The 24,417-nt window shown below is 41.7% G+C and overlaps 2 protein-coding genes across 3 annotated transcripts in view; one reads left to right on the forward strand and one right to left on the reverse strand.

Moving 5' to 3' along the window:
• Positions 1 to 17,248, forward strand: part of MAPRE2 (microtubule-associated protein, RP/EB family, member 2) — a 90,521-nt gene extending 73,273 nt beyond the window's left edge. For both annotated transcript variants that reach the window (XM_010574375.1, XM_010574376.1), the window contains exons 6-8: positions 3,703 to 3,842; positions 8,315 to 8,473; positions 14,282 to 17,248. In XM_010574375.1, the coding sequence (XP_010572677.1) occupies positions 3,703 to 3,842; positions 8,315 to 8,473; positions 14,282 to 14,353 (371 nt within the window). In that variant the 3' untranslated portion in view covers positions 14,354 to 17,248. The remainder of the gene's footprint in view (positions 1 to 3,702; positions 3,843 to 8,314; positions 8,474 to 14,281) is intronic.
• A 4,228-nt stretch (positions 17,249 to 21,476) lies between these two features.
• The window catches only part of LOC104836043 (ethanolaminephosphotransferase 1-like), a 39,610-nt gene continuing 36,669 nt past the window's right edge, over positions 21,477 to 24,417 (reverse strand). The window contains exons 8-9 of the mRNA XM_010574377.1: positions 22,713 to 22,895; positions 21,477 to 21,542 (exon numbers count right to left, since the gene is read on the reverse strand). Coding sequence (XP_010572679.1) covers positions 21,477 to 21,542; positions 22,713 to 22,895 — 249 coding nt within the window. The remainder of the gene's footprint in view (positions 21,543 to 22,712; positions 22,896 to 24,417) is intronic.

Consider the following 24,417-nt stretch of genomic DNA (forward strand, 5'->3'; position numbering starts at 1 on the left):
ATGGGGAATGGGTAAGAATAGGCAACATTTATGGTGCTGATTACAATGCAGTGTTCTCAGTGGTCAATGAGAAGAGCTGGTTATCAGGTATTTTTTTAAATATAAAATACTTGTATAAAATGCTGTGCTTTCTCAGAATATGTAAATGGGTTATATATAAATATTTTCATAGAAGATATGATGTTGGACAGAATTTCAACTGCTTGGATTATATAGGCCCTTTGAGCAATGCATTAGGAGTTATTCCACACTTGCACTAATTGACTGCAAAGCCATTGTGGTGCTCAATAGCAAAGTCATTAAGTCTACCAAGATCTTTTGTCTCTGTTTAAATATCTGGCTGTCTCAAGTACTTTGCACTACTCTACCAGCCAGCATCCTTTAATTCTTTTATGAAATTAAGCTTCTGTTAGAATGGGGGGCTTACCTCTGAGCCGATTCTAAAACTGGTGCTTGAGAATAAATGTGCAGTAAAGCTTTTTTTTTCCTCCGCGAAATTTTAAATTAGAAATCCCTAGGCATTCTCTGTTGCAATTAAGTTCTATCCAGCTGTTGCTGATACAGTCTGAAATGCTCAGATTATTTAGCTGGTTTTTATCTGTGTTACTGAAATTGGAATATCTTGCTCATTTAAGAGCTGGTCCTGAGCAGCAGAGCAAAAGTCAATTTCTTTTGATTTGTCTGGACATTTTATAAAGCTTAGCAACACTTTGCTGTAGAAATTCAAAAGGCTTCATCATTTTCAAAGGAGGGCAGAATATAATGCAGTGTATTGGTGCTATCCAGCCCTCTCTGCAGACAGTGGTGATGCCGGCTTGCTCAGCATGCTCTGGGAGGGTTCCTCAGCTGCCAATTGGAAAGAATACCTGGGGATTAAATGTTTGTGCCTGCTCTGTCCTTACCTCTCTCTGCAGGTTAAAAAGAGGTGTGTACTTAACGATTCGGCTTTCTGTGATCAGCACCCCAATCTACAAAGAATGAGCTCACTTTGCAGGGCTATTGAGCGTGAAAGGGAGTAATATGCCGTGGCTGCACACCGTGCCTGGCTTAGGTCTTGTACCATGACCCCCGAGGAGAAATGGCGAAGAACTAATAGGCCGGGGATGCTGTCCTAGAAAACCTGAGCAGCTTCTCGTATGCTTGTGCGCAGGTGTTTGCTGCCTAGGTAAAGTCCAGTGCTGCCTTCAAGTAGAAGAAGGGTAATTGGTAGGGGGGGAGATGCATTGACCAGCCAGGGTTTCACATTTGAAGGTCCATATCTTGTTTTATAGCACTTAATTTTCAGTCGATATCCTGAACTGCTTCTTGCAGGTGCAGAATACAATAAGAAAGAAACATTGATACCTTGGTTTAGTATACATCTCTATTATTTTCAATTTTGTATGGGTAACTTTTGCAGTTCCATGTGATACAAGTATTCACTAAATAACTTCAGGCCCAACTAGAATGCTATAGTCAAAGTGATTATTTCATGTGTGTTTATCTTGCGTATTTCAACACCAGTTTTCTTCTATTTATCTGCTAATCCAAATGAAAATTGTTTTCCAGGCTTTGAGAGCACCTTAACAATCCTCCTCTTAAGCAGCTTATTTTTAGTCAGTCAAAATGTGGACTGAACCTGGAAAATGTGTAATGAAGGCAGGGTGCTAAAGTTTATGAAATTGCCTCAACAAAGAAATACCAGCAAAAGATCTTGGCATTTTTAATGTGTTTCCACAACTGATTTATTCTTTGCTGATCCAACTATGGTGTGAAAAGAAGTTTAATTTCAGGGATGTATACAACATTGAATTTTCCCGACTTTAGCAAGTCTGTGTACTGTATCTGAAATCTGCTAGAGGTGAGTTTGTGTATGTAATTGTAAGGATTTAGGCATGGAAGTTATTGGACTGGAGTGACCAATTTAAAAAAAAAAGTATTTTATTTTTTTCCTTATTTGTCTCATTTTCAGGAGCATAGAAAAGGAGAGTGGGTGTCTTGTACAGAAATGCTTACACAAGTCAACTGAATTATCAAGCTGTTTGTTTATGTTCTGTTGGCATTAGGTGACCCAGTTAACACAGAGTTATCCGCAGAGGCGGGAAGCTTCCGATGCTTGTTACAGAGAGGCCTGTGACTAAATCAGAAAAGCCTAAGCTAGCTTGATTAAATAACCCCTTGCTGATCTCCTTTCCCATTGTTTTTTGGCTCCTCCAAGGGACCACTATACACAGTTCGAGGTCAGTGAGACTGTCGGAGCTCCAGGGTTTGGCCATATGGACAGCCTCACAAGTCATCTTTCTCCCCCTCCTGCCCTTCTCTGCCTCCTTGTGATTTCTTCCTAGTAACGCCTTTGTAATACACTGGTTTTACAATGAATTGCTTTAATAAAGTGTTGTCTGACACTGGGGATAAGTTGTGGAGATGACAACTTAGAGCAATATGTAGTGTGCCATAAATCAAATCACCTTCTGGGAAGAGCAGCTGGCAAGGTGTGGGCTGGAAGGTGGTTGCTGAGAAAGCTGGGCCAAATCCTTCCAGGAGTGGTGACTGCAAGCTTGGAGCTCAGCTGGGTGCTTGCTGGATGCGGGCTTTCTCCCTCACGCTGTGTGGCCCAGGCTTCAGAGCCAACAGCATTTGGTGGAGGAGTGTGGCCATGGAGCCCATCAGCAGGTCCAGGCAACTGTGTTTTGCTCTTTGTAAGAAACAGTGATAAATGTGGGTGCTGCAAAGCAGGACTTCTGATTCACATGCCTGCTTCATAAATCCAATAAAATAGGTTGGAGAGAGCGCCGAGTTTCTGTCTGAACCCAAGTGATTTCTGAACCAGATGTATGTCCACTGCCTCTGAGGCTTAGTCCTAGCTGGTGGGAATAAGGAAAAGGCTATGAGTCAGAGTACAGTGCCTGTGGCAGCCCAGGCAAGGTGAGCTGGGCACTCATTCACGTACCAGGGCTGAGCGACTAAACCAAACCGCTGACAAGGAGAGGAAAGATGGAGAGGCAGAGCAAGGTGTGAGGAGCTGGCTGTGAGGTTCATGTGAAGGCACTGTGACCCCTTTCACATAAACATTCCTCTGCTCAGGCATTGTGAAAGAGTACCTGCATGCACTTGCCTTTTTTTTGCTGGTAAAGATGTTGTTCCATGTTCTGGCAGATTTGCAGTGCAAGTCATTAAAAACAAATAGCAAAACTGAAGCAGATCAAAACTCATCTCTTGGTCACTATGGCAACTGCGAGTTACTGATGGATTTAATTCTGCGTGCTCTGTCTAAACTATCAATGCCCTTGTCTCAAGGATGGTTTACATTTGAAAACAAAGAAAGCACAGTTTAGCTGAGTTTTTCAAGTCTGTCTTTCTCCAGGGGAATTGAAGATAGATCTGTACACTAAATATTGGGCTGGGGGAATGGTCTGTTAATGGCATATTTTTTAAAGCTGAAAGCTGCTGACAGCTAAGGGAACTTTATGTTCTTAGTTCAATGTTTATTTATTTTAGTTTGAGTTACATCACTCTCAGTAGCAAACTCAAAGTAAAACTGCTAGGAAATGTGGTTTTTCCTTTCCCAAGGTATAGCAGCACTGCAACTTCCTCCACTGTCACCTTGAAGTAACAGAGAGAATGGCTGGCTGTAAAATGAATACTTTTGTTTCAGTACCAGGTTAATAGGAATGTATTTATCATGGGGATACATCTTGATTGTTATTTATTGTACTTTTTCAGGTGCTGCTAAATCCAGTCCAGCTTCTAAACCAGGATCAACACCGTCTCGCCCATCTTCAGCAAAAAAAGCTGCACCAAGCAGCTCAGCATCCAAATCAGATAAAGATTTGGAAACTCAAGTCATACAGCTCAGTGAACAGGTAAATTTGCTTTAGGCATAAAATTAGATGCATTCATTGTCACAGACAGGCATGAAATCTAATATTGCCCTCTGTTGAATAATGCTCTCCAGAATTATGAAGGGACAAAAGATTGAAATAGCTCAGCTGGGAAGGAAAAAAAGTGATTTATTGTTAAAAATAACATCTGACAGAGATGACTGGTGTTTGCCAGTATTTTTAAAAGGTGATCTTAGGAATGACAGGTAAGTCTTGCTGAAGTATAATTTTATTAGATTTTGAAATGTATCTTTTATTTCACTTGGATAGGAAATATCCCAATAGTGTCTTTGCTCTTGTCTATTACAGATTTGAAATAAATCATTTTAATGTGTCGTCGTGGAGAAAACAAACCTGTTTGTAACGCCAAGGTGTTAAGAGATTTGCAGCTGAATCGAGAGTAGCTCATTGCACTCTGCTTTCTGGAAGGAAGGCATTAAGACAATAATATGCCTTTTTCATTTAAAAATGTGATCTAGCTTTGTGAGAATACTAAGTTAATTATAAATAATGTTGGGCAATATAATTAATAAAGTTTCAGAATTTCTTTAATGTTAGGAATGTAAGGGCTTGATTTTCATTTATGCTATGGAGCTTTATGCCACTCTGTCATTCGTGGACATGCAAGAGTGTCTGCACTGGACATGAATAAATAGCTGCATCTGGCTCAAGACTGTGCTGTCAGAATGGTGTAAATGCCATGAGTATAAATGAGGCCTAATCCTTGTATTTGTCCTGGACGAGGGAAAACGGAAAGGAAAAACCTCGTATTTTAGAGCCTGAGCTGCCTGGCAGCTGCATTCAGGAAGAAGTCATTATTCTGGATCAAGTATAATTTTCCACAATTATGGGCATTTCGGTTTCAGACTTTCATTGACCTGAACAACAAAGATTTCAGTTTGTTGGGGCACTGTTTGTAAATTCTTGGTTATTGTTATGTACTTAAGGTGGTGGATGGATAGCCACATCCCAAACACGATGTCCTGCAGATTCAGTGTAGAATTCTGAGCAGCAGAGAGCACAACAGGGTCCACCAGCCTTCCAAATGGGCTTTTGATTGTTGCTGTAACAGCAAAGTTTTTAAATGTTGCACAAGGAATGGATTTTTTTTTTTTTTTTAATCAATGTAAGAGTGGAGTTCAAATGTCAGCTTAATGCAAGTTAAACCATGACATTTGTACTCAGAAGTCAGAATGCGTTCGCTTCAGCAGAAGAGTTGGTTGGGATCTGAGCAACATAAAAATGTTTGATCTTTAGTAAAATAGGCAGTCACTATCACATCCACTGCTAATGTATTCCTAGCACGTTCCATGTGTGAAAACCTTAAGCTTTATATACAAATAACCCTGAGGGAAAACTGATGATTTCCCTCATCACCAAAGAAGGGAAGAAAATTTGAGATTTGGAAAGTTGGTGTATTAATAGCTAGTTTTTAAGAGACCTCTTTTAGCTAGAACTGTCTGGAAGGCTTTTTTTTAATGCTGGCAGCATTTGGTATCTCATTTCCCACTAATGGTTACTTGTGGACCCTGGGCATATAACACAAGCCGAAAAAACTATGCTGCAAGCAGCTCTGAGCCAGCTTTTTCTGACCCCCAGTCTGAACATGCTGGAAGAGCCAAATTGCCTGGTTTTTTACCACTCTGCAGCAATCAGGGAGGTGAGGGCAGCAGCCACTTTTACCCCTTTGCTGTCTTGATTATGAGTAAGAAAAGTTGAATGGTGTCTGTGGATATCAAATTCCTATGTGGATGTAACAGATTTTTTTTTTCCCAGCCCTTTCATGAATGGCAGCTAAGGGAGATTGAAACATCTGAACTTTCGTGCAATTTGTAGTGGAAAAATTTAAGTAGTGGGGCTGTCCATACACTATATTTTACCACAGGGTTGCTTAATGAGCTATTTGCAATAATCGTAAGCCATCCATAACATTTGCTATTTTAATGGCTCCCAACAATCTTAAAGTTTCTCTTAAAATGGTCTTAGCTATTGCCTTGGTCTGTGCTAGTGTAAATTAAACACTTCCAAGGAATGTCACTGTGCACTGGAACTTGATTACCCATAGCATTAAAATGCTAAAGTGGTCCCTGCTGTGTTTTTGGTCTGTGCCAGCTAGTACTCTCCCAAAGAGTTTGAGTGCAGTTGAGGAGACAACACAGACCAGGGACCATTACATATGGAGAAGGGACTCTTACATATGGTGAATGGTCCCAGGAACAGTTAACTGTATGCTAGTATACACACAGTTTCTGAAAACAGCACCATCTTGGCTGCATGTCTACAATATGTACTCAGTCTTCAACCTGGCTCTGTAGTCCTGTAAGTATTCATGCTACCAGTAAGTGCCATCAGAGAAGAGACCAGTTAGTAAGAACTGCTGCCTTTGCACCCATTTAACTGGATTGCAGAGGGGTACTTCTGGTCCAGAAACAGAGCACAGGAGTTAACGTGCACTGTTCCTCATGCAGGATCAGCCTTTTGGCATGTTCATAGAAGGAAAAAGTAGGATGTGGATGTGCTAAGTACCTGAAGAAAAACAAATTAGTGTGTCATGGACACATAGTTGATATGTAACTGAAGAAAAGCATATTTGGTTTGGTTACAACGTTTACCGTATACTGTAGTTAATTAACTATGTGCATATATGCATAGTTTAATGATTCTGTTTCTTGAAACGGAGTGAATGTGATAGAATGAACACAGGAGAATGCCTTCATAGTAAATCAGTCAGAAGGGGAGGCAGTCTGAGCTATTAGCTGCCAATGTTTCAGCAGTTCATTGTTTTCCCAAACTCTAGCAAGCACAGAGCAAGAGATCTAGAAGCAGTTATGTTCTTGTTCTGTCTGGATGCAGGTGTTCCTCTCAAGGAATATGCTGCTGCAGATCCAGAAGACATGTCTTAAATGTGAGGTCCTCATGTATAGACCAAAATATTGTAAACTCTTGTTCCATTTTGCTATTCCTACTTTCATGAATAAATAGTTAATTTTAAGGTGACCAGTCATTGTATCAATCATAGATTCAAACTGTGAAGGGAAGACTTGGGTGTCACACTGGGGCTGCTGGTCAGGAATGGGTTAGTATGTGAATGAGATGCTCTATGAGATCCTGCCCTGATAACAGGTCAGTTCTGCTGTCTGACACCTCTGAGAGTGCAATCAAAGGTCAGAAAAAGGCATCACTAGCTCAGCAGTTACAGAAAAATGAACTGATAGGATTTAGTAGGCTGTCAAAGCATTGTTTGAACTCTGCTGGTATTTTTACTAGTAGAAGGAATAAATCAGCTTGCAGTAGAACTGGCAACATATAACTTTCTATTAAATTGTATCAGTTAACTGCAATGTATTCTGTTGGCATTTAATTTATTTAGAAAACTCATTTGTATAATTGCAGGCCTTAAAATGTGGATACTAATTTGGCTGTAATTTGGATGTGATTGGGGTCAGTGTGTTTACTGTAGGCAGTTTCATCCGTGATTATTTCTATTGCTTGTTACACTGCTGTCCTCCGAATTTGAGAGTCTCATTGTGTATACCCTATTGGACAGTATTTTATCTGTTACGCTCCCACAAAATTGTTCTTTTTGAAATATATATATTTATGTGTGTGTATATATATGTATGTATAAAAGTATATTGCAACATCTGTCATGATTTATCTGAAGCTTAATCATTAACAGCTATGTTGCCTGTAAATGATTTGCAGCAGTCCTGGTGGTGAAATTGAGACTGACAGTATAGCTTGAAGACTTGTGAACGAGGTTGCAAAGAGAAAGATGCTTGGCATTTGAGAGAATTTGTTGATAGAAACGGCACATTAATCAGAGCAGAAAGTCCGTGGTGCAGCCGATCACGGCATCAGAGTGCTGAAACATGGGTCTATAACAGTATGGTAAGTGGGGAGGCAGAAAAGGAGAGGTGAAAAAACAACACAGCAGTACTCACATTTGCAACTGGAGGACGTTTTAATTTCCTAACTAGACTGTTTCCCTTTGTGAGCTTTTCTGCTAGATCTACATATTTTTAGGCAAGGAGATACTGTAGGTTTCCCAACGACTACACATTAATCCAGGCAAAATAATGCAAGTACTGAGCTGAAAGTTTTATTAATTACCATTACATGATGCTTCTGGCAGCTTTGTTAGGAGTCAGATCTTAAGTAGCCCTGATTCCTGAACTGCTGCTTTGGGTTTCACTATAAAAGAGCACTGAGAAGATTGACCTTTAAGGATCAAGGTTAAGATGTATCCAAGAGGCATAATGGGGGAGCCTGATTTACTATTCTCTCTTGTGTAAGGTTCAATCTAGCACTTCAGGAAAAAAAAAGTGGACTTCATTTTAAGCTATAAAATTGAATGTATGTTTAAGATTGTTTGGCATGCATAATTTTAGACTGAGTTGTTTTGTATGTAGTGCACCTCACAGCTGATGCATCACATCTTGGTTTATATGCAGGTACATTCATTAAAACTTGCACTTGAAGGCGTGGAGAAGGAAAGGGATTTCTACTTCGGCAAATTAAGGGAGATTGAACTTCTCTGCCAAGAACACGGGGGAGAGAATAATGACCTTGTCAATCGGCTAATGGAAGTCCTTTATGCTTCAGAAGAACACGTAAGTTCAAGTTTAATGTCTTTTATTTAGACAAAACAGCTTAATTTCGTAACAAATTTATTGGCACAGTATTGGGTCATGTCCTATATTTAGGTCAGCAGAACTGTAGCAGCTAGGATTTCCATGCCTCCTCCCCCAAAAAGGAAGTTTGCATTTGCAAACAGACTTCAGCTTGGGGAAGGGATTCAGGAGGCTGGTTGCTTTTCACTGCTTCAGTGTAGGTTTTATATTCTAGGTTTGCTGAAGTTGATCTGAAAGGGGAGAGTGTGTGTCACAATATTAAATTGATTTCATATGGTTCTGAGCCTTAGTTTTGTTTTTTCATCTTCTGCCCTTCTGCATAAAGCCTTTTGCTCGTGTTCTTTAACGTGTTGAAAATCCCAGAAATTCTGACAGAGGTGCTGTTCAATGTCTACAGCTGTGAACCTTCTCTAGCCCATGTGGTAGTGTTGTAATATGCATGGTGCAGGTTGCCAAATACATAATTATATCTGCAGAGATAATGCTCTTTAGCATTTTTTTTAATCCTGTAGCTATAGGCAAAATTCTTCCTTGTGCAAACCCAATAATCCTCTATTACCAAAGTTTCAGAAATGTATTGTCTGCAAGATTAAGCAAGAATCTCATTGCATCTTAGACTTAGTGCTGTAGACGCTGAACAAAACAAGAAGCTGCAAAGGGTGCTGGTTAAATTCCTCAGATACATTCAGGGATAATGATTCAGTGGAGATTTAGCTGAACTACTCCCATTCATGTTAGCTAAATCCCTGTATGCACTGTACTGACGATTGACCCTTCAGTCTCCAGCAGATGATGGCTTTGGCTCCAGAGTGTATAAGCATCAACTTAATCTCTCGGCAGCACTGTGGTACCATAGGCTGTTTTATATCTGTTCCCAGAAAGCTGTTGGAGCAGTAGTCAGCTGACTTAAAATTTTATATCAAAAGTAGTGCCAAAGGAACTACTAACTCATGTGCTTTTCTAAAAAACACTAGTAGAGCATAAATGAAAGTTAGGTGCAAGAGGGACATGAGCCTGCTGCTGACAGGGGCCACTGCTCAGATGAGAAGTGACAGGGGAAAAGAGGATTTGTTCAACAGTGCAGGGTGAGTGCTAGAGAGGAAAAGGAGGAGGAAACCATTATTTTAACAGGAATAAACAATAAGACAAATTTGCCAGGCACGTGATAACAGGCTAAAAGAGTTACATATATATAGCGGTCAGAGAAAATGTCTCCTGGATTCAAGAACAGTGATTTATTTATAAAGCAAAGCCAGAAAAATCCCTCTTCTCCCCATACCCCTACTACATCTGTCTGTCTGTTGGCTTAAATAGCAAGTGATTCTGTGCCAAGGAATGCATTTGTTGCTTTTCTTCCTGCACTTTTCCTTATGGGCAGAGCACATTACAAAATGTTCTACTTCAGTCCACATCTCAGTGTTTTATCTGCTTCCTCCCTCCAAGCCTTTCTCTGATGAAAGCATCATCCATGTCTGCGCATGCACTACATATGATGACGGTGCCTTTATCTAAAACGTGTTTGCAGTTGGAGGCCAAGTATGTCACTTCAGCAGGAGAGCGCTGCTCCCCCAGAGAAGAATACAGTGGCCATTCCCCATACAATTTTTTTTGTACCTTTTAGTGGGAGACTTGATCTCCTCATCATCTGGGGTGCATTTCTTCCTCAGCTTAGCAAATGGAATGTAATTTGCTGAGGAAAGACCCCAATGCATTAGCATTAAACCAAAGACTGTAGTTCCCTTGCTGATGCAGATCCTGCCTACTTTTTGTTTTCAGACTTTGCTGTCTCGTTGCCCTGCTTTGCCCTTCAGTTCTGTGTTTTCTCCCTCTGTACTGAATTTGTCCCAAGTTAAATTCTGTATTGCAGCATTTTGCAGGTTAATCCCTCAATAACAGCAGTTCAGCTTTCCCAATCCCCACATGGGAAATAGCACCAATTCCCAAACCACAGGCAACTCCAGCATTCCAGGTTTCTTGCTAATGAGTTCATCGTAAATCGGGCTTAGATTTTTTTAATCTCTGCTTCAGAGTGTCTCAAGTATACAGAGACAAAGTGGAAAAAAAGGATTACATAATTTTCAGGATTTGTGACATTTACAAATGATACTTTGGCCATGAGGCTTTTCTTCAGGAAGGGGGTGCACAGGAGTGCAGCTCACACATACTACACAAGTGATCCCTGACCAAAGCCCTGTGCTTGAATGTTGTGACTAACATAAATTTGTTTTCAGTTCATACTTCCAACAACTGCTTGACAGCAATTTCGAACTCTTCCTTCCTAGCTGTAATTTGACAGGCATCTACTGTATTCGACATGGCACAGAGATCATGTCCCATTTTTCATACCAACTGTTCTTACTCAGAAGGGACAAGTCTCCCTTTATACCTAATTTTCTGTTAAGCCCAATTTAATCCTCCTACAAGAAAAAAATAAGAAAAAAAAAAAAATCTGGACAGCACTTTAAGTGGTCACATCTCCCAGTAGCTCGTAGGTCCCCTGTGAGCATTGTAGGCTGTCAGGTGATTCGGAATGCAAGTATAGAGTTTAGTCCCTATAAAAAGCATTCTCCAGAGGTTTGATTATTGTAGTGTTGCACTGAAGAGATTTTTATCAGGTTCATGTCATGGGGCAGTGGTGGGGACTGTGTGTAATTATTTTTTCAGAATTACAAGTCATAGTGTAGTTTCAGTCATGTCACTTCATAAGCTTCTGTTTTGTTTAATTCAATAAAGGCTAAATTTTTAACACTGATTAATTTTTTTATTACTATTTTTTTGGTCTTGATTTTGGTGAGTTTCAGTCTTACAGCACAAATATCAATCCATTTGGGTTCGTTGTCTTTAGAGCCTCCCTTTTCTTTTCCCTGTTATGGTTCTGTTTTAAACCTCATCATTATGTCTCTGCTTATGCAAAAGGGATGTTGTATCTGCTAGTGTCATTTAACATCTGGCTGATCAGTCTGTAATCCTTTGTAATTTTTAATTACAAATCGCTCATTTGTAATCCTACTTCTTCATCAAAAACATCAAAGTTGACAGAGAACGGTGTTAAAAAAGGATACATTTGGGTGGTGGGGAGATGTGGCCCCTACCACTCATGCTATGACTGCTATAGACAGCATTGAGAGCTCAGATAGTATGTAAAGCATTTGGTCATATGGTTTTACAGTAGGAGAGCTTCAGACTGAGGAACCAGAAGAGGCTATGTGTCTAGCTGTGAAACCCAGAGGCATGTAGGTCTTGGCATAAAGCAAAAATGTAGGAGAGCTTTTGCTTTCCTACATAGGCTGTTCTGGTTCAGTTCACGGAGAAGTTGGGTGAACTGCTGACATTTCATCTGTCAGTTGCTCTACTCAAGTTTCCAAAGCAATTGCTCGAAATGCCATTGGTTTTGTATCTTTATGCTCTAGCAGCTACTACATCTGCTGCTGCTTTTGGAACAGGCACCCACCCCCCCCAGCACCTGGTTTTTGTAAAGTCTAGCTCTTCAGTCTGCAGGCATACCTGAATAGTTTGAGGCAGATGGATTGCAGAGTCAAAAGAGAGCCCCTCTCGTCATGGGAGATGGAGATGACCATGGTCATGTGATCCAAGCCACAAATAAATGCTCTAAATAGATCTTCTACTACTTTCCTTATTAGGGGATGCTATTCAAGAAGATCCACAGTCCCAAGGTAATTGGGCGTAGTGACTCTTGTCTTTCCCATTTCATGTGTCTATACAAGCTGTACATACTGAGAAGCACGTGTCCAAGTCTCAGAACAATTTCTGAGGTAGTCACATAAGATTTACCATTTCCATCAAAGGTAAACCTGGCAAGAGAGGAGCCACCACTCTTCTTCACAGCTGCAGAGTAGGTTCCCAAGCCACTCCCTGTGTTTAGAGGCTTTTCCTATTATATGCATGAAAAGATAGCATGTACATGACCTATAAAGTCTGCATGAGTGGGCTTTCTAATAGGTGTTCCTCATAAACTCTGCACAGAGAGAGCCTATGGAACAGGTGCATCCCAGAGCAGGTCACCTCAACACATAAGGAAGGTCAGGATAGATGGGGTTAAGGGAACATCGCTCACTGCAGCTAAACAAGCTTCAGTTTTCTCACCCTGTAAGGCAGGGTCACATTCTCACAGCTGTCAGATTCTCCCTGTGAGACTCCCGTTCTCTGCAAGTCTTGCACCCTTGCAGCCCATCACGGAAGTTGTGATTTCTAGATACTAGGCAAAAAGCTGTTTTGATATGATGTACCTACTGTATGTAATAAGGGCATCGTTCCCCCCCCAAGGGGCCATAAGGTGCTAAACAGCAGTTGTCCTGACTGACATGCGTAGCTTCTACCTGAGAATAGCATCTGAGTGATAGAAAGCTTGCTTTCAACTGAAATTTGGCCGTTTCTGTATGTGGTAAACAGCTGAATATTTCCATTGTATCAGCAAATGTTAGGAAACTTATTCTCCTGTTCTTGCCCTTTAGAAATATGAATATTTTATTGCCAGAAGGGAATTTTCTCATTGCGTAAGCTGCTCTGAACTATTCTGGGAAAACTCAAATTATGGCCTTCCTTTTCTTTTAATTTTTGCCTCAAATTTGAAAACTTGGCAGTATCAATTTGGTGAAGTTTGTTGTTCAAGCCTCTTGCTTCTAACAAAAATTGCTGGGAGCCAGGTGAGTTCTGCAGAGGTACCGCATCAGGGATGCTGCATTTTGAATGGCAGCTCAGTGTCTTGGAAAAGTGTTTTCCTTTGGAGCTGCCTATAGCGGAGCACTACTAATGCAGGGCAGAGAGTAGATGTGGGGGATCTTTTCAGTGAACCATGTTCCGGAAAGATGGAAGCCACTTGAGAGGAAAGCTGTAAATGCAGCTGCACTTAATGGCAATACAGAAGTAATGCCCTAAGAGTCAGCCAGGCATTTTGAGCTCTGATAACATCCAGGTCAACTCAAGATACCAGGTCTGTTGTCTCTAAATTGGAAATTGTTTGAAACTGGTGTCACCTGCAGTGAGGATCCAGCCTTCCCTTCAGTCAGGGATTCTTCTCCCAAGAGGGACGTATATTCAAAGAGACAGCTCTGGAAAATACTGTGCGTAATAACTGTATGCAAAAGGGAAGTGTTTATTAACAATTAGTGCTTTTAACAGTAGCTCTATAAATCAGTGAATACTGAAATTTTTTTCAAAGCAAATGTGTTTGCAAGTCTTTGGTTGTTATTTCTAGATACTGCTAAAAATCACTGTTTTGGTAACCTTTGAACTCAGGTCTATGTTAGCATGGGTGTATTATTTTAGGAAAGTTGTATGTCTGACCTCAAAAAGGAGACTGAGGTTAATTTTTAACACAGGTGATAGCAGAAGTGTCTTGTCCACTTAGGGATATAAACCTAGAGTGAAGATTGTGTGAAAACTGCAGCAGACAGGTTCAGAAATCCTTGGACAAACTGAAAATGGGAGGACATCAGGATACTATGATACAGCATCTACCTGTTGAGCATCTCACTGTCTAGCTATTCAAAATGTTCCCTTACCGGGACGGTATACACTCAGTGATCTTGAAAACTGACGCTTTTTCTGGGGAAGGAGAAGTACTGCATATGCATTGATTAAAAGCAAAGTAAATGCATTTTATTGTAATACTACAAGATGCTGCTTTTCTCAGGTAACAGCTCATTTTGTACTTACGTGCATGAAAATTAGAAGTTAAGCTTTAGGCTATGACAGGCGCTGTGGGGCAAGATTACATGAGGAACACTTTCTACTGAAGAATGTTTTGGGGTCTTTATCTCCCTGCAGGAGAGCCACACAGAAGAGCATGAAGGTGAAGAGCAAGTCCATGAACAGCCCCAGCAGCAGGAGGAGTACTGACTCACCCAGCATCTCTGACAATTTTCATTTTGTGTGAGAACTTTCTTCTGGAAAATGGAACATGTGCGGCCTCAAACTTGAAATCAGTTCACTCCCAGTCTGCCATTAACATTTATGTACCATAGTGAGTGCCAGCCAACCACTGCATTCTGTACCCATACTTTGCCAAGATGCATTTGCAGACGTCTTCTTTCAGTGTATCTTCCCAAGAGGTTGTAGGGCTACATCACCTACTGTACATCACTGCAACTTCACCACTTGGCTGCTTGAGATTTGTTCTGCTCTTTAAAAAAATATATATATTTATTTTTTTTTCCTTTTTCGTCTTAAGTATGATACACTTGTAACTTGTTCTAACATATTTATATTGGCATTTTGTGTGGCAAGAAGTACCGTACCACTAGCTGTGTCTCTCACTTTGTGGTGCTTTCGCGTTTTCTAGTACATCTGCCTTGGGGCATCAATTCGGTTGAACAATTGGAAGAAAGGGATACAGTGGAAGTCATACTCAAGCCATAACGATGAGGTGTGTTGTGGAGGAAAATGCTCGTGTTGCTCACGTTTATTCCTTTCCTGCCTTCACAAAATGGAAGGCAGAGCATCTGTTTCACTAGGAGAGATTTAAACCCCTGTGTTAGAAAGCTTGTTAGAAAGCTGCATGGTATGTTTTTTGGCTTATTTCTGGAGGAACAGACATCCACTTAAGTTTTTTGAAAACCCTCCCAGTTTCCTGGCTAGTCAATAGACATTTCCCAGCTTCTCTTCCTTCCTGAGGAATCCAGCCTCCAGCTGCAGCTCTGCCTCCGCAGAGCTCAGTGCTGATGGAGGAGAGAAATCTCTTTGACACAAGTGTAGCTGCAGGACACAATCTCTGCCGTCTTAATTGGTTTCCCACCCCTCAGAAGAGGACGAAGTAGGCCAGCCATTTCTTTTTGCTATCCTTCCCCCCTCTGCTGCCCTGGCCATGCAAGTATGGAAGACGGGAAATTTCCGCAGTAGTGCAAGGCATGGGGAAAAAACAGCAACAGCACTAGCCCTGAACCTCCCTGAACTCCCTTTCAGTGGGTGGTGGACACCTCACAGGTGTTGAGGCTGCTTCTGAAGCACGGAGAGGCAGTGAGGAGTCCTTCTGGAAAGGGAGCACATATCAGAGGGGGACCAGCTGACCGAGGGGCACAGAGCCGGTTCTGCACTTGGCTGACCTTCCTCTGGTGAGGCTGGTGTGGTGCAGAACCATGTCTGCCCTGGAGAAGTCTGCAGTGAGAGTGTTCCCTTCCCGTGCGGTCCCATTGCCCTGTTCTAAATGATGGTATTTTATAAACAGAGGTATCTTGAAGTATATAAAGCGTTCCTTATTTTTCTTGTAAAACTGCGCATTGTAGTCTCTGAATATTTAATGCTTGGTATTCCTGGTCTCTCACTTGATTTTCTTAATTCTGGATTGTTACACTGATTTAGCAGGTACATGGAAGTCCCACCCCAATCGGCAGTCACTGAAAAACTCCAAAGCCTGTTGAACAGCTAAATCATCTTAGACCTTCGTAGGCTCCTAAAGCATAAATTCCCAGCTTACACTTCCATAGAAAGGTTTTTTCAATTAATCAACCCCCAGCACACACACACATTCATGCGCAGTTTTCTGTTCCTAATCAATCTTTTGCAGCTAAGTGGCTCTTAGTTAAATGTGAGATCCCTGCTGTTGTGTTGCACCACAGACAATATATAAAATACTGTTAAGCACTAGAACAGGTTTTTCCAGTTCCTTCATCGCTCCCGCTGCTCAGCAGAAGAGTTTCTGGACCCTGCGGGCTGAAGGTTTCCCAGCCCTGCCTCCAGCACTGACCTCACGTCCTACCTGGTGATGAAGTGGAAGTACTGCAACCTGCGGGCCAGTGCTTTCGCATTTTGATTGGTTATGAATAAGGTCTGGTTTATAAAAATGTGTATAGTCCAAAATGAGTATTTCCAAGAATCACCACAAATGGGGGAATTGTCATTTTCGTTGTATTTGTGTTTATTAGAACATATGTACTTATGACAATTGTCATTGTAATAAACGGTAGTTCTTCATAATACTGTTGAACCGAAGAGCAGTTACTAATTTTTTCCAGTCTCCAGAATGTCCTTTACGCCTGTATGGGATTTCTGATGGGGCAAGGAGTTTTGGGATCCAAGCTATAAACTTAATGTCATCAGCACCAGTCTCTGCTTACTGCAGTTCATCCTTCTGCCAATACTCGAGCAGATGCATGGAGAGCACTTCAAGAGAAAATGTTTTTCTAAAGGTGCAAGTGGTCGGGTTGCTGAGCTCCCCGGGGGGTTCATAGCCAGGCTGTTGTGCCTCTCTCCTTTCCTTTCTTTGAAGCACATTTAAAAAAAATTTTAAAAAGCTGAACTTCATTTCCTGAAAATTCCTTATATCCTATTTCTGGTCTGAGGACTGTAACCCTCTCACGGCTTGTATCAGGGGGGAGGTGACTGACAGAGGGAGCTGGGGCAGTAAAGTACCTTGTGGGCACTAGAAATTGGCTGTGCTGAGGGGAGAGCAATGCTCTGAAAGGGGAACGAGTTGTCCTTCTCCCCTTACCCCCTGTGAGTAACCCATTCTTCCGTTATGGTTTTAATATGCATTTGTAATTACCTTTACTAAATAGCACACCATAAAGCTTTGGTTATATATTAAATGTAAACTGAAAGGAATGTAAACATATGTATTGTTAATTATAAATAGATAAGTAATGACATAATAGATACAAAAAGTCTTATTCAGATGTATCAGTCATTTTACATTATCCACAGATTGTCGCATGGTAGAGTAGATTTTTGTCTGAATATGTGAATAACTTGACTTGCGTTTATCTTTTTACATATTTAATAAAAAAATATATGTTAAAATCTGTCTAGCTCTAGAGACTATTCAAAACATTCTCAAATAATACTTTTCTGGTTTAAATACATATTTTTGTTTCATTAGTGACTACATAAGGGAGCAGGAAGAAAAAGGCAGCTGCTTTAAAAAAAAAATAATTCACTGATTCTGTGTGTGCACCTAGTATCTGTTTCCCCAAGAGCTCAGCAACAGTATCCCCTTCTACAAATCAAAACCCAAAAATGCATGTATGTATGTGCACATAAACAGAACATTCTTCTTTATGGTAAATGCTTTCCAGTTTCAGAGTACTAAATCTCTTCTTGTATCTCAGTTTTGATGCAGCAAAAGCAAAACTCGCAGCAGCCAGGAGGTGAAGAGAGTATTATAGCAAGGACACTGAAGCTCCCAGTGGACTTTTCTTGCAATGGCCAAGTATTCAGGGATGAATCTTCAATGCAGTGCTTAAAAGCCACCTACATTTTAGATTAAAATATTAATTTTTTTGAAGAAAAGGGGGAAACTTCGTTGTAATTTCACAGCTCTGATCTTTTGCAGCATTGAGCGATGTTGCTGCTAAATCTCCAGGGATTTGAGCCTTGGGTCAGGACCTCTTTCTGCCATGGGTTGAAGCTACCTGGTTGCGTGCCACCACCAGGAGGTCAGCCTGGGCCCCCCTCCTGCTTCCAGGTATCCCTGGGGCTGAGCCGCTGCCCGGCCCCACTTAGGGAAGGTTTGTGGTAGAGGGGAGAAGGGTGAAGCAGGGACCGGAGGAGCCCATTTCCAACCCAGGCACTCAAACCTGGGAGAGCAGTGCTAGTTTAGTTCTTTTCATAAGACTAGGGTGGGGGCATGTCTTTGGGCTAGTGTTAATGCTCAACAGCATAAAAAAAGACTTTGTTATATTATATATACTTTATATACTGTTATATTATATACTTTGCAGTTCAAATAGTTGAAAACTTCCTGCCATAATGTTGTGACCAAAAAAACCTGTTGTTAGACTGTTAGGTCACCTACATACCGTTATCTGACTTCACAAAATAAATCTGTGACCATGCAGCCCTATGAACAAAGCATTTTTATTCTTGTTCATTGAACCGGTTACCATCTAAGATGGCTAACAATTCAATATATACACTGTGCAATACATGATCTGGTTTTATACTTGTCTTTATAGAGATTGTAGTGACAAGTTGCTTTAAAAAGGAAGAAGAAAGTTATTTGCCATGTCTTTATAGAGAACGTGAAAAAGCTGGCCGGAGCTTAATTTCCTTTAAAAGTGATAGTGTATTTCTCCTTAGAAAGGTACAAGTGCAGGCAGGTTGTGGCAGTTCAAGTTTTATAATTCATTTAATGAAATATTTCAAAATACTCCATTACAGTGCATCAAATCGTGCCGCTTCTGTGACCCTTATTTCCAACTGTTTCGTAAATAAGTGCAAGGTAGAGGGAAAAGGGAAGCCTGTCCACAGAGTTCCAGTACAACCACATTCAATCCAGGGGTATTTTTGTATATTGTATTCTAATTGTTATCTCGTCAGGACTTCAGATACTTTTGATGAATGGGTTAAAATATAAGCTGCTGAAATAGGTGAGACTTTTGTGGCAGCGTATCTGGTATTGGATGCAGTATTTAACTTCATCAAACAGTGAGACTGTTGGGTGCGTGCCTACATCAGAGTCGTCATTCCCCTTCAAACACAGTCAGAACTGCCTTTTTTAGCAACCCTCATTAAATAAGCAGCTGTCAGCCTTACTCTAAGAAAGAGGGTCCTCAAGCAGTTAGGGAGCACCTCTGTGGAGACCCTGTGTTCCCTGGGTATCATGCAGAGCAGGGGGACGGCCACCCCGCTGGTGGGGAGGAAGGCTGGAGAGATGCCTCTTGTTGCTCCAGCTGCTGCCCCATAGCTGGACCGCAGCGGTGCCGGAGGGCGCAGGAGCCCTCCCTTCCCTGCCCGAGTCTGCAGGGCTCAGCAAAATCTCCAAACCAGCATTAACAGGGTGACCTGGGTCCTCTGCCTAACTCAAGCCTTAAGCTGCCTGAACTGTGATTGTAGTATGATGTTCATTTGGGGGCAGTGCAAACTTAAATTGAAGCTGTTCACGAAGATGTGACTAGTCGGTGCTCAGCTGAAAATAGAAGTTACTGATGTAAGGGTGTGTTAACTGGGGAAAAAACGATCAGGCCAGTGATAAAGCTGGAGAAATGGTCTAAGAACTGAAGAAGGTGAACTGAAGGCTCAGCAGCTCAACAGCTACGCTTCTGCCCTGCTTCTGGCAAGCAAGATAGTTAACTAGTTAATAAACATGCCAGTCCGTCAATCACATCCCTCTGTGCAAGAAATGTAATCTAACGCTTACCTTGGGGAAAGTGGACAGATTGTTTCATTAGTGCTTCAAGGCCACAAAGTCCCTCTGGCTAGGGCAGTGTATGAAAAGAGATGAAACTCAAATTCCTACTCCTTCCTCCAAGGCATGCAGAAAATCTACATATATTATAGATGAAGTGAGCCGTTTACATCTGCATGCAAACATGTAATGTTTAAAAAAAAAAGCTTTTCTTGTCTTTCTTTTGTTTTGTCATTATCTAAAACCACAAGAATTTGTTTCAAGCACACAGGCAAATAATGATTTGCTTAGCATTCTGCACTTACAGATGAGGTTTGACTAACTAGTTAGCAGTGAAATATGAGAATCCTCAAAGGTTTGTTGGCCGAATTTATTCTCAGCTGGTTACCTTTGTAGGGTTGTTTTGGGTTTGTGTGGCGGGGTTTTGGTAGTGGCGGAGGGGCTGCAGGGGTGGCTCCTGTGAGAAGCTGCTGGAAGCTTCCCTGGCTCCAAGTCGGACCCACCTCTGGCCCAGGCCGAGCCCATCAGTGACGGTGGTAGTGCCTCTGGGAGAACAGATTTAAGAAGGGAAACCTGCAGTGAGTAGGGGATTGGAATGTGAGAGGAACCCCTCTGCAGACACCGAGGTCAGTGAGGAAGGGGGGGGAGGAGGTGCGCCAGAGCAGGTGGATGCCCTCGACTCCATGGGAAAGCCCGCGCTGGAGCAGTTTGTGGAGGACTGTCTCCCGTGGGAGGGACCCCATGGTGGAGCAGGGGAAGAGTGTGAGGAGTCCTTGCCCTGAGGAGGAAGGAGCGGCAGAGACAATGTGTGATGAACTGACTCCAACCCCCAGCCTGTCCCCCCACACCACTGCGGGGCAGGGGGTAGAGAATTTGGGAGTGAAGTTGATCCTGGGAAGGAGGGAGGGGTGGGGAGAAGGTGTTCTAAGGTTTGGGTTTACTTCTCAGTATCCTGTTTTGATTTGATTTGTAGTAAATGAAACTGATTTTGTTTCTTCCCCAAGCCGAGCCTGTCTTTTGCCCGTGACCATAAGTGGTGAGTGATCCCTCCCTGTCCTTGTCTCGACCCACAAGCTTTTCTTTATATTTTCTCCTCATCCCAACCGGGGCTGGGGGAGTGAGCGAGCGGCTTCGTGGCACTTTGTTACTGGCTGGGCTTAAATCACAAGGGTATATTGCTTGTTGCTACCAAAACGTCAACGATGTGCTAGAAAATAAATATAAAGGCCAGCTACTGCTGTACAGAGCCTGCATTTCTGACAGATACAGGTCAGCTGAGACTCATCTTAATGCTAGGGGAAAAAAATCAGAAGTTTCAAAATCACTTTACCCATAGCTTTCTGAGCTCATTCTCTTTTCTTCACACATTCATCTGAGGTGAGGAAAACACTGAATGTGCATAAGCCCTTCAGGAGGTTGTATGGAAGAAATGAGTTGTAAGAAAATAAATATGGAAAATGAAGCAGGCACAGATGTCAGAGTGGGAAGGACATACAGGGAGGGTTTGCATTGCTGGGGTCCCACTGGTGACTAGGCCAGGCAAAACCAGTGCTGGTTATAAACCCTCAAGGATCTCATGTAACCTGGCATGGATTTATCCAGGACTTCGGACACAGTGAGTGAGGAGGAGGAAGACAAAAGCTTCAGAGAGGGTAGTAACACAGCATTAGTGAAGAGAATAAATACTAGCAGCAGAACAACTTGGTAAACACTTCTCTGCTGGACGGGAATCTTCCTCTGAGATGAAGCATCTTGCTGCATAGCTCATTGTTGCAGTGGTTTGGATATCTGCAGTATTCTATTCTTTGGTTACTTCAATCAGATTAATTCCAACTGTTTATTACACCGGAAGAGCTGTGAATCTCCACGTCAAGTGTTACAGTCTGATCATAGTGCAGGTGTTCACTCTTGGACACGTTTCTTCAGGGAAAAGATGTAAATGTTCAAGTGCTCACTCAGCTGCCTCCCCTAAATAGAAATCATGGAGATTAGCAACCAGTTTTGTGCGTGCTTCACAATTCACCATCTCTCTTCTCCTGGTCAGAGAAAGGAGGACCCAACCACAGTTCTTGTGTACTTGGGGACCTACAAGTACATGGGGACCTACAAGTATTCAAGCAAGAGAGCTGTGGTCTTTACATTCCTCTTGCAGCACACTGATGGGAAGTTAAATTGCTACAGACCAGATTCACAGATGACATAAACTGTGATGGAGCTGGGACCCCTCAGTCAATAGCGAATTTTGACCATTCTGACCTCCCCTGACTGGCCCGTATCAGTGCTGGGGTAAAATCTACTATGACGCCAATGTCTGCTGACAAAAGGCTTCTTTCAAAGAAAAATCCTTACATCCCAATGGTGTATCTTAAATAAAAAAATGCTGACCAGCTCCCTGTGAAATGAAATCTTTGCCATGCAAGGTGTTTTATCTAAAAGCAAACCGCCATTAAGACACTTTCCTAAGGATTATTTGACAATACTCTTTAGAAAAGAGGGCATTAACTGAGGAAAAATTAATTTAAGCAGTAATTCAGATGACAATAAATGACAAAACAGATACCTAGCAGACACAAAACTGTGCTGATAAGACTGAATGAACTGGAAAACAATTCACATCTCCAGCTTGGGAGATGCTAATAGAGGGCCAAGAAAAGATTGGAAATTGGGATGCCTATTTTGCTTGTAGATTCAAAGCAAAGTTAACATTATTTTATGAATTCTATTTATTTCACTTTGCATTTTACCTTCTTATTTTTTTCAGTCAAGTAACCTTAGGAAGAAGAAAGGGGAAAGGGGTGGGAGGATTCATGCCATGTGGGTCAACTGGTACATAAAACCAGTCCATAAATACTCTGATTGTGATGGGTTTAAAGCTGAAACCAGTCAGCTACATCAGAATAATTCAAGCCACTGAAGTTGCTGCCTGTGCAAAAAGTCACTGCCTGCAGTAAACTGACTTTTTTTTTTTTTTTTTTAAATTTATACTGATTAAAACAATACACAGAAAGCAAGCCATAACTGAACATTCAGACTCCCGGACACTGCCCCAAGTAGACAGCACAGAAACCGTTCCCAGACCCCATCTTCCCCCCGCCCCAGTGCAGCTCTCCCGCGGCCACTTTGAAGGCGCCCACTCACCACGCAGACCCCGTAGTGCACGTGGGCGGCCGTGACCAGCGCAGTGAACACAGCGAGCACCGCTTCTTCCATCCAGCCCAGCAGCCCGGAGATGGCTGCGTAGACCACCAGTGCCAGCGGGAAGAGGAACCAGTGGAAAAGCTCTGGCCGCGTGCTGCTCATCTGGCAGATAATCATCTTGCACTGTCGGAGCAAAAGGCGTTAGGTGAGAAGCGCTGGGTCAGCCCAGGGGTCTAAGCAAAAGTAAGTCCATTTTCTCTCCAGGTTGCTTTTGATGAGGGGAAAGCAAGGCTGGAGTTCAAAATGGAGCTTGTTTCTGATGAGAAAACTACTGTAGATACACCTTTATGCCTCACTCTCTGTGAGTCTTAAAGGACTTTATTACAAGTAATTTAAAATACATACTTCTTTTCTGGGGACAGTGTTTTGACACACTTCGCTTTATAAGCTGAAGCACATCTTCACAAAGGGGGAGTTTGTCTGACACCTCATGCTTTCACATGGGCTGATAAAGTTGTGATCCCAAATCAAATGTGCCACCACTTAATCACTGGGAGAGGAGCATAGTGGTATTTTAATCACATGGTGTGACAGAAATATATTCTGGTTCATTGTATAGAAGGGAGGGGAGGTAATATATGCCACTTTTAAATCCTGTTTTTCTTTTCTAGCACTGCTTCGTGTACTAAAACGCTATTTTCTTGGCTTGATCATGGCAGTGGACTCCCTGGAGGTGTAGCTGGGGGCCCAGTGAAAGGGATCCCACTCAGAATGGCAGAAAAAAAAAGAATATATGATGCATGGTTTAACTGAAAGCAATTAGCTTAATTTTACTGAGTTCTTGAAACGTAATAAGATGGACTCACTTGAAGTTCAGATTTTTAAAACCAGTTAAGCACACCTAAGTGTTTTACCTGATTTAGACTCCTTAAGAAATGTGTTTCATATACACCATGTCCTTTACAAAAAAAGGGGGTTAGGCACATCTGAAATATTTTATCAATTTAAGTTTCACTCAAAATCTAAACGTGGTTAAAAATAGATTTTATGTATCCTGAAAACAGTAGAAGAATGAAAAATTCATTCCCTGTGCAGTGCCTGAAATCCGATGACAGTAGCAGTAGGAGTCTGACCGTAGGGAAAAACTGGCTTTACTGTCTCTGCTGTGGAAACTGAAGAATGCAAAAATAAACCATGAAAAAATAATTAACTTTCAATAATGCAAGAAGTAAGCATTTGTACCTAATGTAAATATTTTTACTTAGAATACATTATCAGTATTGATTATGAATTTTTGAATAACACCAGTTTTATGAGTGCTTTGGGAATCATTCCAGAGGGTATCAGAAATTGCTAAAGCAACCTATATGCTATAATTTTTCTGGCTGAATAATTGCACCTGTCCAGGCGTTGGATTTCACATAGTTCTAAACCATTATTACACCATGTTAAGTACGGTACTTGATTATTCATAAAGATTGCTTATTAATATTTGGAGCAATTCACCTTCGGTGTATCACAGGACTGCAAAATGAGCTATGCTCTGCACTCCTCCCTCAATTCCTTATTCCCCCTGGTCCTGAAGCACTGACTCATGCTACAAGTGAGGCAAAAACAGCATTAGGAGGTGAAAGAGCTGGAGTCTGGAGACGCAGACTGGAAAGAAAAGGTAAGGCGATGGGACTATGCCCTGTGCTTTTCCATC

The sequence above is a fragment of the Haliaeetus leucocephalus genome, unplaced genomic scaffold (assembly GCF_000737465.1).
Source record: "Haliaeetus leucocephalus isolate CR32 unplaced genomic scaffold, Haliaeetus_leucocephalus-4.0 Scaffold428, whole genome shotgun sequence".
NCBI classification, from domain to species: domain Eukaryota; kingdom Metazoa; phylum Chordata; class Aves; order Accipitriformes; family Accipitridae; genus Haliaeetus; species Haliaeetus leucocephalus.